The sequence below is a fragment of the Protomyctophum bolini genome (genome assembly GCF_963924005.1).
Source record: "Protomyctophum bolini genome assembly, chromosome: 16".
Lineage (NCBI taxonomy): Eukaryota > Metazoa > Chordata > Actinopteri > Myctophiformes > Myctophidae > Protomyctophum > Protomyctophum bolini.
The window spans coordinates 13410798-13426476 of record NC_137877.1 but is presented as its reverse complement, the minus strand read 5'-3'; the positions used below and the strand labels follow the sequence as shown (position 1 = coordinate 13426476).

General features: G+C 44.0%; 2 protein-coding genes and 1 long non-coding RNA gene across 3 annotated transcripts in view; 2 read left to right on the top strand and 1 right to left on the bottom strand.

The window, feature by feature from the left end:
* The window catches only part of LOC308331010, a 302214-nt gene that overhangs the window by 97358 nt on the left and 189177 nt on the right, over positions 1-15679 (top strand). The gene's annotated exons all lie outside the window — the stretch shown is intronic.
* Positions 6104-6634, top strand: LOC308330243 (EKC/KEOPS complex subunit TPRKB-like; the record flags this gene model as incomplete). The annotated part of the gene is made up of 1 exon (XM_080785044.1): positions 6104-6634. One exon carries the CDS (start codon positions 6104-6106, stop codon positions 6632-6634), a length of 531 nt encoding a protein of 176 aa, XP_080641170.1.
* The window catches only part of tbc1d8 (TBC1 domain family member 8), a 47049-nt gene continuing 38962 nt past the window's right edge, over positions 7593-15679 (bottom strand). Inside the window, exons 17-20 of the mRNA XM_080785620.1 lie at positions 14321-14386; positions 13853-13939; positions 13400-13509; positions 7593-12906 (exon numbers count right to left, since the gene is read on the bottom strand). Coding sequence (XP_080641746.1) covers positions 12427-12906; positions 13400-13509; positions 13853-13939; positions 14321-14386 — 743 coding nt within the window. The 3' untranslated portion in view covers positions 7593-12426. The remainder of the gene's footprint in view (positions 12907-13399; positions 13510-13852; positions 13940-14320; positions 14387-15679) is intronic.

The following is a 15679-nucleotide window of genomic DNA, read 5'->3' as shown; positions in this document are numbered from 1 at the left end:
CAAACCACCACAAAACATTGTGTGCAGTTCGGGTGGTCAAGTCTTAGACCGTGACGTTTGCGGATCATGCAGAAATGCCGTTTACGCCTGTGCTTTGTGGCCTTCGACTATACTGGCGGCTGGCCATAAGTGGCCAATCATAGCGGTTCTTTCCTATAGAACTGCGGTGCAGGATCCATAATAGGCGAGCCACCGTCTTCCGGTGCCCCCCTGATGATCTTAGCTGAGTGTCCTGCTTGGGGTCTGGAGCGTTTACTTTGAAAAGAAAATAGTGTTCAAAGCAGGCCCGAGTCACCTGAATACCGCAGCTAGGAATAATGGTTCTATTTTGTGGGTTTTATTAACTGGGGGCCATGATTAAAGCCACATTTTAAAGTCCATAGACTGGGTCACTTTCAAAGGGAGTAGTTAACCAGACTACTTCCAGTTGTCCCCATGCTCAATAGAAGTCTATGTAGAAGAGCCGCCATTGGACTGGCCCCATGAAGTGAACGGAGTTTGCGTAACTCTGACACTATGACAAAGAAAACATACATTTATGCTTATAATAATACTTAACCTGATATTTACTATTTACTAGGGTATGTAGAAAAATCACACTTGTGTGAAGTGAGGGGCGCTCTTATCATACATCATCCTCATCATTCTAACGTCATTTCTCCGTTCATCGTCAATGGCAAAACTTGAGACGGGTGGGTACAGAATTTAGCGGACATTTGGTCGGAATTCTCTTACCGTGGTCAATGGCAAATCTTGAGACGTGTGGGGACAAAAGCTGTTTATAGAAGGGCCCCTTAAAAAAGTGGAGAAAGAAAGTTCCAAATTGCATGCTCTTCAGTAAAGCATATTATACAAACTTTGAGATCATTGAACCAAGAATCTTCTGTTAACAGAGCACGTAGGCCTACTACTGTACTATGATTCTTGTACAACTAATAGGATTTAGATACAAACTTGCAAAGTGAAGATGATGTGATCTTCAACCAGATGGGACCTGTGTGTCTACTGTCTATAGTAATTACATCCCCTATTAAACATCATTGACATCTTGTGGTCATTCTGTCTAACTTCACCCTAGATGGGCCCTTTTCACAGCTGCTATTTTGCCAGCTGAAGGTTAATTGTGGTTGTGTTTCATTTACTTTTTCCTCAAGAGTGAATTGCTGTCTTTTCTGTGTGCCAGCAGGAAGACAACAGCAGGAGCTGTGCATGCCTGGCACACATTAACACCTAAATGAAACACTCCTGCAAGCCGCAATTAATGTGATTACTTTCAGCTGTGTTTATTATTCAAAAAGCTCAATCAGAATACTTTCCACAGGTATTCTATTAGTTACATGACAACCCTGCATTTAGTTTTGATTTTAAACTTGCACCACAGTTTGAGGTAAGAAACATTTTAGTGTTTCTCTTCTGGGACAAACATTCTTGCAAATCTTGGGAGCTTGTAGAACTACTATTTTCAAAGACTTTTGGTGCCGATAAAAAATACAGTCCCATTTCACAAGTTTTCAAATGTATATGTCTTTAGGGGGGAAAAGCTGATCTAGGGCTGAAGTGTTAATCTACTGTATATTTTGTAATAAATCTAGAGAGCATGTTTTAAAATAATTGTAGTGGAGTAAAGGTATTTAAGTATTGGCATCAAAATGTACACAAGTAGAAAGTACTAATTATGCGTCTGACCCATTGTGAGCTTGTAGCTCTGCCATTTTCAAATGGCTGAAGTGGTTACGGTACAAGTTTGTCAGATTGTAGTGGACTAAAAAGTACAGTATTTGCCGCTGAGATGGAGTAGAAGTGAAAGTACTGAAAATCGGACATATTCAAGTACTTACTTGAGTAAATGTACTTGGTTAGTTTACACCACTGCACTGGTCAACTACATATACGGTTTAATCACTTAAACCTTATACTCAGTTGAACAGATTCCAAAGGGCTCTATACTAGACGCCCTCGTGTTTTTGCTAAATATTGTTGCTGAAAATAGCTGATCTACAAGCTCCCAAGTGCTGTAACGCTATATGTTGTGAGTTTGTAGGTTGGCTATTTTCACTGAATGTTAGCCCTGGAATGAGCAGTGTGGATACTAGACTACTGTAGGTGTAAATGTATGTACAACTGAAATGGCTTAAGATTCATATCATAAACGCTTTGTCTTCTCTCTATCCAGATATGGCAACTGCCACGATTCTTCATTCGGACGAGCACTTGCTCTGTGCTATCTGCCTGGATGTGGTCACCGAGCCGGTCTCCACACCATGCGCACACAACATGTGTAGACACTACCGGGACATCAAGGACGTGTCCCAGTGTCCTCTGTGTAATGCAACGTCTGATGAATCCAAACTAGCAGAAGTACCAGAGGTGATGGCAAGAGTTCAGAGTGCGATAAATGCACGGTCACAGAGGATCAGTGACATCAAACGGTCCACCAAGAGGGTGGGGGTCTTCAGCGGGCAGGTGATCCGCTCTCGGCCGGGGCTGATTGAGGTGATTGAGGACCGGCGTAAAACATCAGAGCAACAAGCGGAGGGTTTCATCAAAGAACTGAACGTGGAAATCGCAGAGCTCAGTGAGAAACGTGACGAGTTGCGGCGTCTCTCTCACTCTGAAGATCACCACGGCCTCGTCCTGTTCCTGTCGAGCCTGGCCACTCTGCTGAACGAGGACCAGACGGACACCGTGGTCGACTTCGACCTGCCCGACACCACCTGCGTGAGACGATGTGCAGTTCTTCTGTCTAAGGAAGTCAATCTGAAGAGGCTGAAGGACAGTGCAGTGGACGTGACCCTTGACCCAGACACCGCACACTGTAACCTCATCGTGTCCCCGGATGGGAAAGCAGTGATGCTTGGGGCAACACCTCAGAATGTCCCCGACACCGACAAGAGGTTTAAACATCACGCAGTGTTGTCGAGGGAAGGGTTCACATCAGGGACGTTTTATTACGAGGTTCAGGTAAAGGGAAAGACTAGCTGGGCTGTAGGAGTGGCGAGAGTGTCCGTTAACAGGAAGAAGCTTGTCAGCATGTCTGCTGGGAATGGCTGCTGGGTCATGCTGCTTAACGCCGGCCTGTATCGAGCATATGGCTCGGTGTCTTCCACATGCAGTCTGTTCGTGAAGAACAAACCCCAGGCGGTCGGGGTCTTTGTAGACTACGACGTGGGACAGGTGTCTTTTTATGACGCCGACGCCAACTCTCACATCTACACGTTCTTTGGCCAGTGCTTTGGTGAGAGTCTGCATCCATACCTGTGCACTCAGTCCGATGTCAAGCCTCTGACCATCACCCCTTCTCTGCGTCTCCCCAATTGACTCCAGTCAATGGATCATCACGTTTCTCATTGAGCTCAACTTACACCAAAATGGACTGAAATTGACTCGTTACACAATCGGGTGGCAAGAATGTGTATCGAATTATAACTTTACAATGTGTGACAGTTGCTGCTGTGTCAAAGATCGGTGAATTTTGTTTTGTGTTAATGTATAGGTGTTAAGTTATGATATTTTTCATCTTTTATCTCTCACTATTTTTGAGTATATTGTTTATACTTGCCATCTTAACTTATGGAGTTTTAAAGTTCTTAAATATTTGTGAATTTTGTGCTTTAATAAAGCCTATATTTTAGAAGAAAACATGGATATGGTCTTTTAGTATGGTCTAATTTCGTTAACATCCTACATGTAGCTACATTACTTTGTGTCAGTGTTGATTCCAACTAAAACTATGACGGAAAATGTTCGTTTATATCGTTTTACACAGAGGTAAACAGAATGAAAACTAAGCCATGACTAAAACGAAGACTAAATATATTGACAATTTCATAAAACAAATAAATTAGACTAAAATGTTGGACTATAGTGGACAAGAGATCCAGTCATTTTACACTTTCATGGTTGCATGCTGAAAATGGCAGATCTACAAGCTCACAACGCGTCGCAAGCTTTATATTTAGTCGACTAAAACTAGACTAAAATCTAAATGTGCTAAAATCAATCTTAGTTTGTGTATGACCTTTCTCAGATCATTGCAGCAGTACTTACAGCAACCTGACCAGTAAGACGCCTGAGGTCACATGCACGCATCCGCCTCGTTGACAGCAGACTGCTGGGCTGGCGCTTTGGCATGGAGGGGGTCAACATGGAATGAATTCTGTACTGGCCATATAAGGAGCATGCATGTCTTGAGTGTACAGGGTTTGATGAGGACATCAACATCTGGAATGTCAGAACAGGTCGGCTCCATATATGGAGATCTAAGACTGAAAACCGAAAGTAATTTTAATGGACGGGAGCAGGATGGTAAACGGAACAGGACGGCCTGGCAGCCAGAACCGGCGACGGTAACGGCATCAATGTTAAAATATTTAATCTTTTTACTGCTCCGTGCCGTCCAGCAGGTTTTGCCATCTACCGCTTGTCTGATTCCATGTGAATGCAGCATAAGGGTGGTAGCGGGGACATTCTCTTGTCTGATTCCATGTGAATGCAGCATAAGGGTGGTAGCGGGGACATTCTCTTGTCTGATTCCATGTGAATGCAGCATAAGGGTGGCAGCGCCGCAGCGGGGACATTCTCTTGAGTCTTGAGTGTACAGGGTTTGATGAGGGCCAGGCCTAAATTTCCGGGCCTGTTGAGAACAGGTTGTGCGGCTGCACTAATAACTTTGGGGCAGGCCCGACTAGAGTTTGAATGGACAGGTATCAGTCAAAAGGGAGACATCGAAGAGGAAGGATGGATGGGGAAGGATCAAAATAGAATGTCAGAACAGGTTATGACATATCTCCATATATGGAGATCTAAGGGTTTGAGGTCAGATGAAAGAGTTGCTGGCCAATATTGATGACATCAGGGATCTCCATATAGACTTAATTGCGATAGCAGTTCGCATTTACTATGACATCAGAGATCTCCATCCATGATGATATGAAGAGACCTGGGCACCATATGGATATTGAGTGACTGACGGGAAATGTACGATTTCATAGTAAATGTGACCTGGTCGCAATAAACTATTAGAAATAAAAAAAACAACTGCGTTTATGATTAGAGGCATTTTGTTGAAAACAAGGGTGAAAACATTAGATGCATCCAATCTTGGCTAAACAGGATTGATTATGAAAACTCTGATGGATCTGTGTTCACATTGCAGCGTTGCAAATAATAGACGACCTGGTGGCGCTACAACAGGCCCAATGGAATGAGGTTCTGGGAGTGTGTGCAGTTTCACGTCGACCGGCCCAACGGTGACGGAGATTAGCTGTCCAGACGGACGGATACACGGACGGGCATGCCCGACCTGGCGGAGACCAACATAAAGTGGTCATTATTAAATGGGTAAATAAATAAGTCTCTTATGTGGAGGAAAGTAAACATGGCAGACTAGTGAGAGGCGTCCATGGCCAAAAACACTGGACTGGAGGGTTAGGGTCGTTTAATAAACTGCAAGAATCCACCACTACTACTGAATGAAGTGTCTGGTGATGGGAGTCTGGTGCAACACACAGATCCTGCACCTGGTGAGAGCAGGAGTGGACTTGGTGAGACGTACGAGGGGCCCGGACAGGAGTCAACCCACAGAGCCTAGTCCTTCCATGTGCCAGAATGGTGCCTCCCAGTCCCGGTAGAATAGTTCCGGAGTGGCGGATTGTGTGGCCCTGGTCTTTCCCTAGTGGGTCTGTTCGAGGGTAGCTACTGGGACGTAAGTCGGGACTTCATCACCTCGGCTGGGTCACCTGAGTGAGAGGTATGATGTTCGCAAGACCCGAAACCCTGATGACCTTGGGATACATCACTGAGGATACGTCCCAAGGTGCATCCATGCGATGTAGTTTTGTTCTATAGAACCTGTTGTATTGGTGGGAATTCATATTATAATTACATTATTCTTTTTTCCACAATGGAAGACAATGGGGCTTGGATCGGGGGTTGATACCGTGCCCAAATTTGGAGTCACACATGAGCTTGTGAATGTGACATCATTGATGAGTGACATCAACAGTGCGAAGCCAGTGCATGATGATGACAACATCAATGATGGTTATTGGTAAATAACGGTCCGGTTATTGGTCCACAAATGCAAAGAAGACATGAGCAGGTCATGCATTTAACACAGGAGCTAGAGCTCTATCCGGAGCACAGCATCACTCAGCTGCTTTTCAAAGACGTGAGGAACACCGCCGAGCTGAGACGGAGTGCCGTGGAGGGCCACATCAAGTGTGCCCTGGTCAACCCCACCATGCTGGTGAATCCTCTCCAAGTGCTACTAGCCGCGAACAAGGCCGTGCACTCACAGAAGACTGGCAAGATGAAGACCAGAGGTTTATATTCCGAGGTCATCTTCAACCTGTCTCCGGGTAACAACATATCGGAGGCCCTCAAGACGTTCGGCATCGGGGACGGCGGTGACTCCGTGCACGTGACTGTGGTTCACGCCAAAGACGAGTCGCGCGACGTTCTCTCGGACATCGAGGCCAAGGTGGACGGACGACAGATCCCGGTGGAGCACATGTCGACACTGAGCGACCTCGACGAGATCAGGAAGATGTACAAGGTCACGGCGCAGGAGGAGAGGCGTGGGACTCTGTTGGATGCAGTCATCTGCAGGATGGCTGCCAAAGATACTCTGTAGCGTCACAGAACTATTCCCGGGGGCCACCACCTTTTAACCCATTTTGAACCGAGATCAGATTCTAAAAATGTCTTCTACATCCTGACAGTTTTCTAAAATAGCAGACCTACAAGCTCGTGGCGCGCTATGAGCTTGTAGATCTGCTATTTTTCAATAGCTAAAGCATAACATAATGCTAACACCAAAAGGGGTTCCCTTAATACTCTATTGCCACCACCAGCGGACAAAGTGAGCCCTTTATGGGTCTGTAACTCGAGAGATTGTACAATGGCCTGGGTTATCTTTGGGGCCCCAATAAAATCCGGATTGTGGAACTGGAACATTCACGTTGATCAACAACAAAGAAAGTATCCAGATAAGATTGGTAAATAACATTCTGAGTAAGCATAATCTATTTCACACAATGACATGGCACTTGACAGATTAAGATTATGAATAAATGTCTTGGTCACAATTGAAAACTTTTACCGTGGTTCCATCACATTAGTACTGTAGGCTTACTCATCAATTTGTGCACTTATATATAGGGCTGCATCAGTTAATCAATTTAAATCGATTATAAAAAAATATTTGGGCAAAAGAAAAGTCACATTGCGATGCATAACATAATGCTTAAACAATGAATCGATTCATTGAAATATTAAAAACCTGCAGTTGTCGTATATTGAATTAATTAAAAAGGTAATCAAAAGAATATTCGCCAAAATAATTATCGATAGCCGCATCGCTACATGAAAACATGTTAAGGCTCCGACACTGATGGTGTATAAAGATAGTGACATATGTACTTGGACAAATATCAAATGACACAGACCAGACTCTGTATCAGAGTCTGGTCAAGGGGAATATTATGTGCCCACTCTTGGTTTAAACAATAATGGAAAAATACAGACGGAGGGCAAAAAACTAAACAAAATAAATCATTGTCCTTAATGAAACATTAAACATACTATAGATTAATCTCACCGATTTTAATGTTGGAGGGATGAAAACACCTCACTGATCCAAAGGTCAAACCTTATTGGACAGAAATTCAGTTACAGCAGTCATGTACTCAGCGAGGTAAATATAAAATATCAGGCGATTGTTTTTGAACACTTGGTGATTGGAAAGGAGGAGAAAAACAGGCACACAAAATCATGCTTCAGGAAAACTGTAGAACAAGTTAAAGAACTCAACATTCAGCGATACGGTACAATACAAGAAAATATATATCCAGGTGTACATCTTCAGTGTATCACATTCAGAAACATGTTCTTTGAAGTCATTATAGGCACAACTGAAATATTTGGCAGTAAATTAAAAAGGAATTAACTTAACCCCTTTATCTTCTCCACCAAAACACATTTAACCGTACTTTTAAAATAGATGCCCTAAAGATTACTGTACTAAAAAAACAAACAATGTTGTACTGCTTCATCTCAATGAAAATAATGTAAGAAAAGATTGTTTCCGTTTTGTCAGAGCAACGAACAATGCTTATTTTACCAACTTGTCTATAAATACTGCACAACATCTCCTTCCCTTTCCAATGGGTAGGCAGGAGTTGAGTTGTCATGTGTGACATGATAACATGTCTATCGCATCGAAAACAGTCTATCTGAGCCCCTTTCACACATATTTTACAACAATTGTGCCATGTTTTACAGCAGTGATTCTCAACCCTTTTCATTTCAAGGGCCGACAATTTTCATTAGGCGGATTAGATGTTGATTCTGCGTTTATGTAACTCTGAGGGCAGATTCACACAATATGTTACTGGGTGCGCACTCGGGACCACTTGGCAGATGTCGTGAGCGGATAATGTCCGGAGCGGATAACCCACAACCATTCCCGGGACCGCATGGAGGTAGTCTCAGGACCGATTGAAGTGTACTCGGATACGCAATGTGAAAGCATTGAATACAATTGATTGAAGTGTACTCGGATACGGATCACTGCAATGTGAAAGCATTGAATACAATAAAAGTGTACTCGGGTGCGGAAGAATCAAGGCCAACGTGAATCATGGCCAGCGGGGAGTCGGGGACCAGGCAACCGTATTTCGGGAACAGTTTGAATCAAACGGACTCTGTGTGCCTCTGCCCCGAGTGTACAAAATGGATCATTTTGGTTCCATGTTACTCTCCAAGTTGCAGAGCCTTAACGGTCCATTCTTTGGGACCCTTGGTGGTCCCCCAGGAGGCGCGTTCAGAACCAGTTTCTGTACAGTACACCATACCGTATTATTGTAAGGTTTGGTTTAGCATACTGTCCGTTTCAGGTACAGTTAAGGCACACAAACGTAGAATTAGTCATCATTACACCTTCAGTCTGTCTTGGTATCAAGGACGTTCCAATAGTGACTTCTGGGAAATGCACCCATAGTCGGTATGCACCAGAGGGCGACTGTACTGTACTGTGCCATGCTGTATTGGCAATGGTGGTGGTTAATACCACTCAGCTACTACAAGCTCAGGTTGTGTTGTGAGCTTGTAGATAAGACTATTTTCACTACTTCTTAAACCTTTTTTTTTAAACATTTGAATTTGTGTTAAAGTTATGAAAATGTTTGGGGGATCCTTTGAAATAATAATTAAAAACCAAATGTAGGAAACAACAAGGGGTGTTCGCTCACGACCCATAACAATGTGGGTCCCAGCCCACTGTTTGGTTAACTCTGTCCTAATCACGACACCAGAGTCTACATGCATCAGTGGAAGAGTAGGGAGCTCTCCATAGCCTCACGTAGCGATATTAGTCTCATCCCTCTCAGCATTAGATTTTGCAATGACCCCGTCCCCATATTTGCATACTGGGGCCTGGTTGGTTATAGTCTGGTTCCAGACGAATCTGGTTGGCTCGTCACCACTTCAGCCGTGAAGTCCTCCCACAATTGAGAGCCGCCAGACTTAAATTAATCTGCCTGCCTGGGGCAATATGCAATATGCATTGATAAGGCTGATGAAGGCTGGCTACGCGAGGCTACCTCCAGCCACTGCACATGTAAATTAGCATACTAGAATGCTTCACTCGTTAAAACAAGTTCCGGATTGCAGCTTTAATGTGGTTTTTGTCCCCATGTGTGAGTGAATGTTCTTTAGAAAAGGATCGGACACCTCATACATAGTACAATGCTATCGCTTGCCTCGCGGCCAAAAACTGACTTTCAAGTTATAGTGCGTCGTTAACTTGAACATTGGAATTTTGGCAGCAAGCGAAACCATCTTGTGACGTAGAATAAATTAAGTTTAAGAGTCGGTTAATACCACTCAGCTACGATAGAAGCCATTGTGCTAAATCAGTACGCTGGTGGTTAAAGTTTATGAACCTGTTGCTCACACGCTTTAATAGAAGCATACTGATTTTGCATCATGGTTCAGCAGCCTATGTAGCCCTGCACCGTTAATCCAAGAAAATAAAATATCTCCCATAAACAATACATTTAATAAAGAGGAAAGGTTGTACAGGTCTCGAGGTCTGTTTGTGGTTCTGGGCAGAATCCTGGCCCACAAATCACGAGAGAGAGAGAGCGCGAGAGAGATAGAGTGAAGGGGGCTTTAACTATTGGTCAATTTGAACACGTATAATTCTTTCTTACGTCTAGGAAAGATTCTCTCACCTATACGATCCAATTCATACTTCAATCCCAATAGGTGGCCAAGAAATTAAGACCATATATCTCAGTATTGTGCAGCCCCATCTATAGTATATCGTTTCTGCTGGGTGGACAGGGTTTGAGCTTATAGACTTTAGCCATTTTTGAATTTGAAAAGTCCTGAAAAGTTTTGAACGTAAAAGAAACCTGCTATTTTTTCAGAATTCAAATAAAACCTACGGTAACCTAACCTTTGGTGTGACGCTGTAGTATGATCAAGTTGGACAATTTATTTATGAAAAAAGACAACGTTAAAATTTGTAAATGAGAGGTTTCTGCCCGAAAGCAACGATTATGTTTGAGATCCATCGTTGCCATTCATTATCACGCATGTTTTTTGTGTGTCAGCTTCTGAGGCCATCTGGTTCATCATCATGTTGTCTTGGTATTTACACCAGTCTAACACTGAGTGTAATGTCTGCACCTGTGAGGTCTAAAGCTTTTTTTTCTTTTGCTGCTAGCGCTTTTCCGCCACGCCACTCTACTCTATGGTAGAGTCAGACATGCTGGAGAGTGTTGCATTTATATGCTCTCTACATCCAGCAAAAGTCCTTGACTTTTTCAAGTCAAGGACCCCCAAATTGACACTAATTAGCCTGCGGACCCCCATTTGAAGAGATATGCCAGGGACCCCCCCATAAGAGAAGATTTATATGGCTCTAGCAGTGATTCTCAACCAGTTTAATTTCAATGACCCACGGTTTGACCTGAATTAGGCTACGGGCTACCATTTGATGGCATTTCCTATCATTGGGTCCCCAATTTATATTGTAAAATCAATATTAATTTAGTGTGTACAAATGGAACCAAATGGACCCGTTTTACACTCTCTGAGTTACAGACCCATAAGGGTCCATTTGGTTCCTGACTATCATTTAGCTGGGGACCCCCTGGAACTCCATCAAGGACCCCTAGGTCCCCGGACCACACTTTGGGAACCACTGCCTTATAGAACAGAGGAAGGAAACTATAAATTGGCCTCGGGTGGACGACTGTTTTAATATCAATTGATAAAAAAATTGAAAAAATAAATAAATGCGAATGACAATTCTAAACGATATGATCCTTGGTTACAAAATTTATGTTTTGGGTGAATTCAATTGCGGCACCCGTTACTTTGACCTATTAAATGACTGGATGGCGCCCTAAAACACCACCAGATGGCACTGTTGGCGGTAAAAAAAAAAGTATTAAAATTATGGCTGATCCATGAAGGTTATAATACCAGTATGATCTTTGGAGACATCTGTGATTCAACAGTGAACGAGTCCTAGATTCCCATTATCACTCACGCACACATCCAGGTGTAATCGACAGTTAAGTAAGTGGTCACGCACACACACACACATTGGATTTTGTCCACAATTCCATACTGTATTGATGTTGGTACCATTTAGGAGAGATAACAGACAAACGTTGGACCACCCCCATATATTGCTTAAGATTCTACACAGCGCGACCCTCGTTAGGTGTTCTCAAGGTTTTCTTAAATTTTGGTTAATTTCTTACGACAACAAGAGCATATATAAAGTATACAAAGTGTCAACTTGTATCGTTCATTACTTCACTCCATACGTAAAATAAATTGACTGGGCATACACAGAGCCATAGAGTATAGACAGAGTTACGACATTGTGGGGGCAGAAAACAGGCCGGTCACGTTGTTCATGTACTCGCCGTGAGCCCATAGACGCCAATGCATTCCAGTGTCCCTATATTCTCCAATAGAAGTCTATGTAGAAGAGTGGACTGGCCCCATGAAGTGAACGGAGTTGTCGTAACTCTGTCTTACTCTGTGGCTCTGGGCATACATACATAAGGTCAAGGAGGTTCAAGACTCATTACAGCCAGCCACGCATCTAGTCACAATGTCTCTGATCAAGACATTGAAGCCCTGTTTAACGCACAGTAAGCCACTTTCAGTAAGATTGCCGGCCAAGCGGCTAACGCTAAACACGTTGTCCTCCCCCGGCGGGACGGAGTGTACAGCACTTCCTGGTCTGCATCTGTATAGTCTGGCCAATCAAAACCGTAGCACAGCTACTGTATGACAGTCGGCATACGTCGCATCATATTTACTCAAACCATTACCGATCGATCGCAGATTTTCCCAACTTCCAAACAAACCTCCGGGTATCGTTTCATCGCTGAGGCATCAGCTGGTCCGCCGTTGGAGCATCAGCAGCCCGGCGCGCTGTTGGTACTGCTTCTCCTTGGCCTCGGCGATCTTGACCGGCAGCTCCAGCGCCTTCTCGAAGAAGTTCACCAGCGTCTGTTCCGTCAACAGAGAGGCCAGTATCTGAGCGTAGCTGACCGTCCAGCGGCTGTCCGCGCCACCGCGCTCGCTACCGGTGCTGCTGTGACAACGCCGGGCGCCGCCGTCCTCACCACCGTCTCCCTCGGCGCCGAACACCGGGTGCTCTTCTTCCGCGAGCCCCCCGACGGGGGTGGCGGCCGCCGCTTCCTGTCCGCCGCCGCTGACCTCCGACCCCGCGGAGGAGCGGCTGCGGTGGCCCGCCTCGCCGATCTGCAGCACCAGGCTGGTCACCGTGGCGATGGCCTGGAAGAGGTCGTTCTCCTCGGGGTCGCCGTGGAACATGTTGCACAGCGTCTTGCAGAACTGGATGAACTCGTACTGTTGGGGGAGGGGAGGGGGACACACGCATCTTATTTAGATTCTACAAATGTCTTCTAAATAGCAGTTTTCTTAAAATTCTATGTTTCTATATTAGTGGTTCAGGTCAAAATGGGTCAACTCGTACTGTGGAGGTGGTCGAACACACGTCTTATTTAGAAAGTTGACCAATAATCCAGAGAGACGCAATCCAGTCACTGGGTCAGACAAGTCTGTCTTTTCTTAAAGCACAAAATCTCTCATAGACACATAAGTAATAGTTATATATCATGTTGTCACTGCCGGGCGTAAACCTTGCATGTCGTGCAGATCGGCTATTTTCACTTGTTTTGTTTGACACTCTTGTATGACGAGGCAGGGCATCAATAGACTAAAAAACATAAACAGCCACGCTACGTCGCTACACTGTACGATGAGGCGTTATTAGTAATGCCTGTATCGTACCTGGTTCATGAGTGATGACGAGGCGTTATTAGTAAGGCCTGTATCGTACCTGGTTCATGAGTGGTAGTGGCTTCTCCGGACCTTTCTGTTTCTCTTTGGCCAGGTCTCGTAACATCTGCTTCAGCTGCTGCTGGTAGTCCTTCACCTCCCCGACAACACCTACACAACACCTACATGTTAGTCCTTCACCTCCCCGACAACACCTACACAACACCTACATGTTAGTCCTTCACCTCCCCGACAACACCTACACAACACAACTAGTGATAGCCTACTACTTTCTACGGTCTAGTGGGGTGTTGGTGACAGGCTGACAGCTAGTGATAGCCTACTACTTTCTACTGTCTAGTGGGGTGCTGGTGACAGGCTGACAGCTGGTGATAGCCTACCACTTTCGGATTTGCAAAAAGCAGCGAATAAAAACGTACCAGTGTGCTGCAAACCACCTTTACTGTAAGTAAAAGTAGCAATACCATAAGGGAACATAGATCAGATGACATACCCTTGGGCAGGTCTACGTAGAGGGGTCTGGTGGTGGACAGTAGAGGGCTGTTTAGTGATGCAGGGTCCTCCTCAATTTCTGTCAGAGCTGCAAGGAAAAAGACACACACGCACAGTACTCCCCACGTGATATATATGTATACAGTAGATGGCACGGTGAACGTGAATGATTTTCATTCACAGAATAGTGTCCGGATGGGGCGGGGAATGTAGTTAACTCATTTAATGGAAGATTTATTTGGCCCCCTGTTCTTCTGTTGCCAAGGTCTTTTCAGTCAAGTACTTGTTTTAAGGTGAACATTGCCTTTTTTACATAACGTCACTGGTCAGAAGGCACGCATGCCGGCATTGTGAGGTACCTCCTAGTGAGCATACACTTCAGGTATATCTGTTGTGTTTATATGATTTCTTTACAGTGTCGACGGATTAACCAGTGAGGAAGAATGTGAAGTGATTCGGTGTGTTGTACCTGGTGGTATGTGTAGACGATACAGCAGCCGTATCTTCAGGTTCAGGTCTTCACAGTAACAAGTGTCTGACACAAGAAAGAGAGAAACAAGAAATTATTGGGTGTCTCTAAAGTTACCCGCTTCCTGTTACCCCTTTGGAAACTCCATTTTAACCATGTTAGATTAATTGAAAACACCCGTCCTTGGTTCAGAAGACGTTTAATGCGTGATGAGACCTGTTTTTTTCAGTTACATTATTAATTTTTTGGGGGTGAAATAAAAATAAATAATAACCCACTAAATGGGTTAATAAACAGAAAATGCAGTAGATATATGGGGGTTATAGCCTCGCAGTGGCCAGACGTGGATATGCCGATGGAAAAACTAAATTGCCTTCGGCGGTGTGATATTAGTATGGCCGTTATTGAAGAAACACTCTATAGCAAAGAAAATGTGACTACCTGTTTAACAGAATGTTGTGTGGCTTGGTGATATTTGATAATTGCGACCACAAGAGGGAAGCAACGATTAGTCTACCTGAAGCTATTTGTAAGCCACACAGTAAGAGACATCTACACAGAAAGTTGCAGCAGGTGGTAATAGAGCACCGAAGTCTGACATCACTTTCAGTAGAGGGCGCCAGTACACAGGTTCATGTATTTGTTTAGTTGCATTGAAATCCCCATCCTCACATAAGAACTGTGTTTGAAAAATAAACATGTCACTCATATGGATATGAAGAATCAACTGACTGAGAGAAAACGCTAATGTTACTGCTGCTGAATTAGTTATATTTTCGCTAGAAGCAGACTGCATCATATATGAGTGACTGACTGTTGCAAACGATACAGAGACACCTCCCTAACAATAACAAGAGACAGCTTGTTTATTTTTGGACCACAACGCTTATAGTAGACGATATTAAGATCACCCCATGTTATTCTCCATAGAGAAATTACTTCCGCGAACCAGGGGAATCATCGGGATGAGCGAGTTACGTCAGGACTTCGGTGCTCTATAAAACACATTGAACAAACACTAAACGCTAAAATTGAGTTTAGCCAACTAAAAGTAGACTAAAATGAAACCATTTCAGAAGACTAAAGTATGACTAAAACTAAATGGAATATTATTCAAAAGACTATGACTAACAACTTGAACCCCAGCCTCCTTGTGACGCGTTGTGAGCTTGTAGATTTTTGGTGAAGAAAGTTGGTGAAGTACAGTGCAACTCTAGGTCAGTTTTACAAAGTCTAGACTCAGGGTCTAAGTCAGTGGTTTTCCACCAGTGGTCCTTGAGGGGGTTCTAGGTGGTCCCCAGCTAAATGATGGAGTGTTTAGTCTAGTTTTTAGATTTTAGTCGACTAAATCCACAGTTG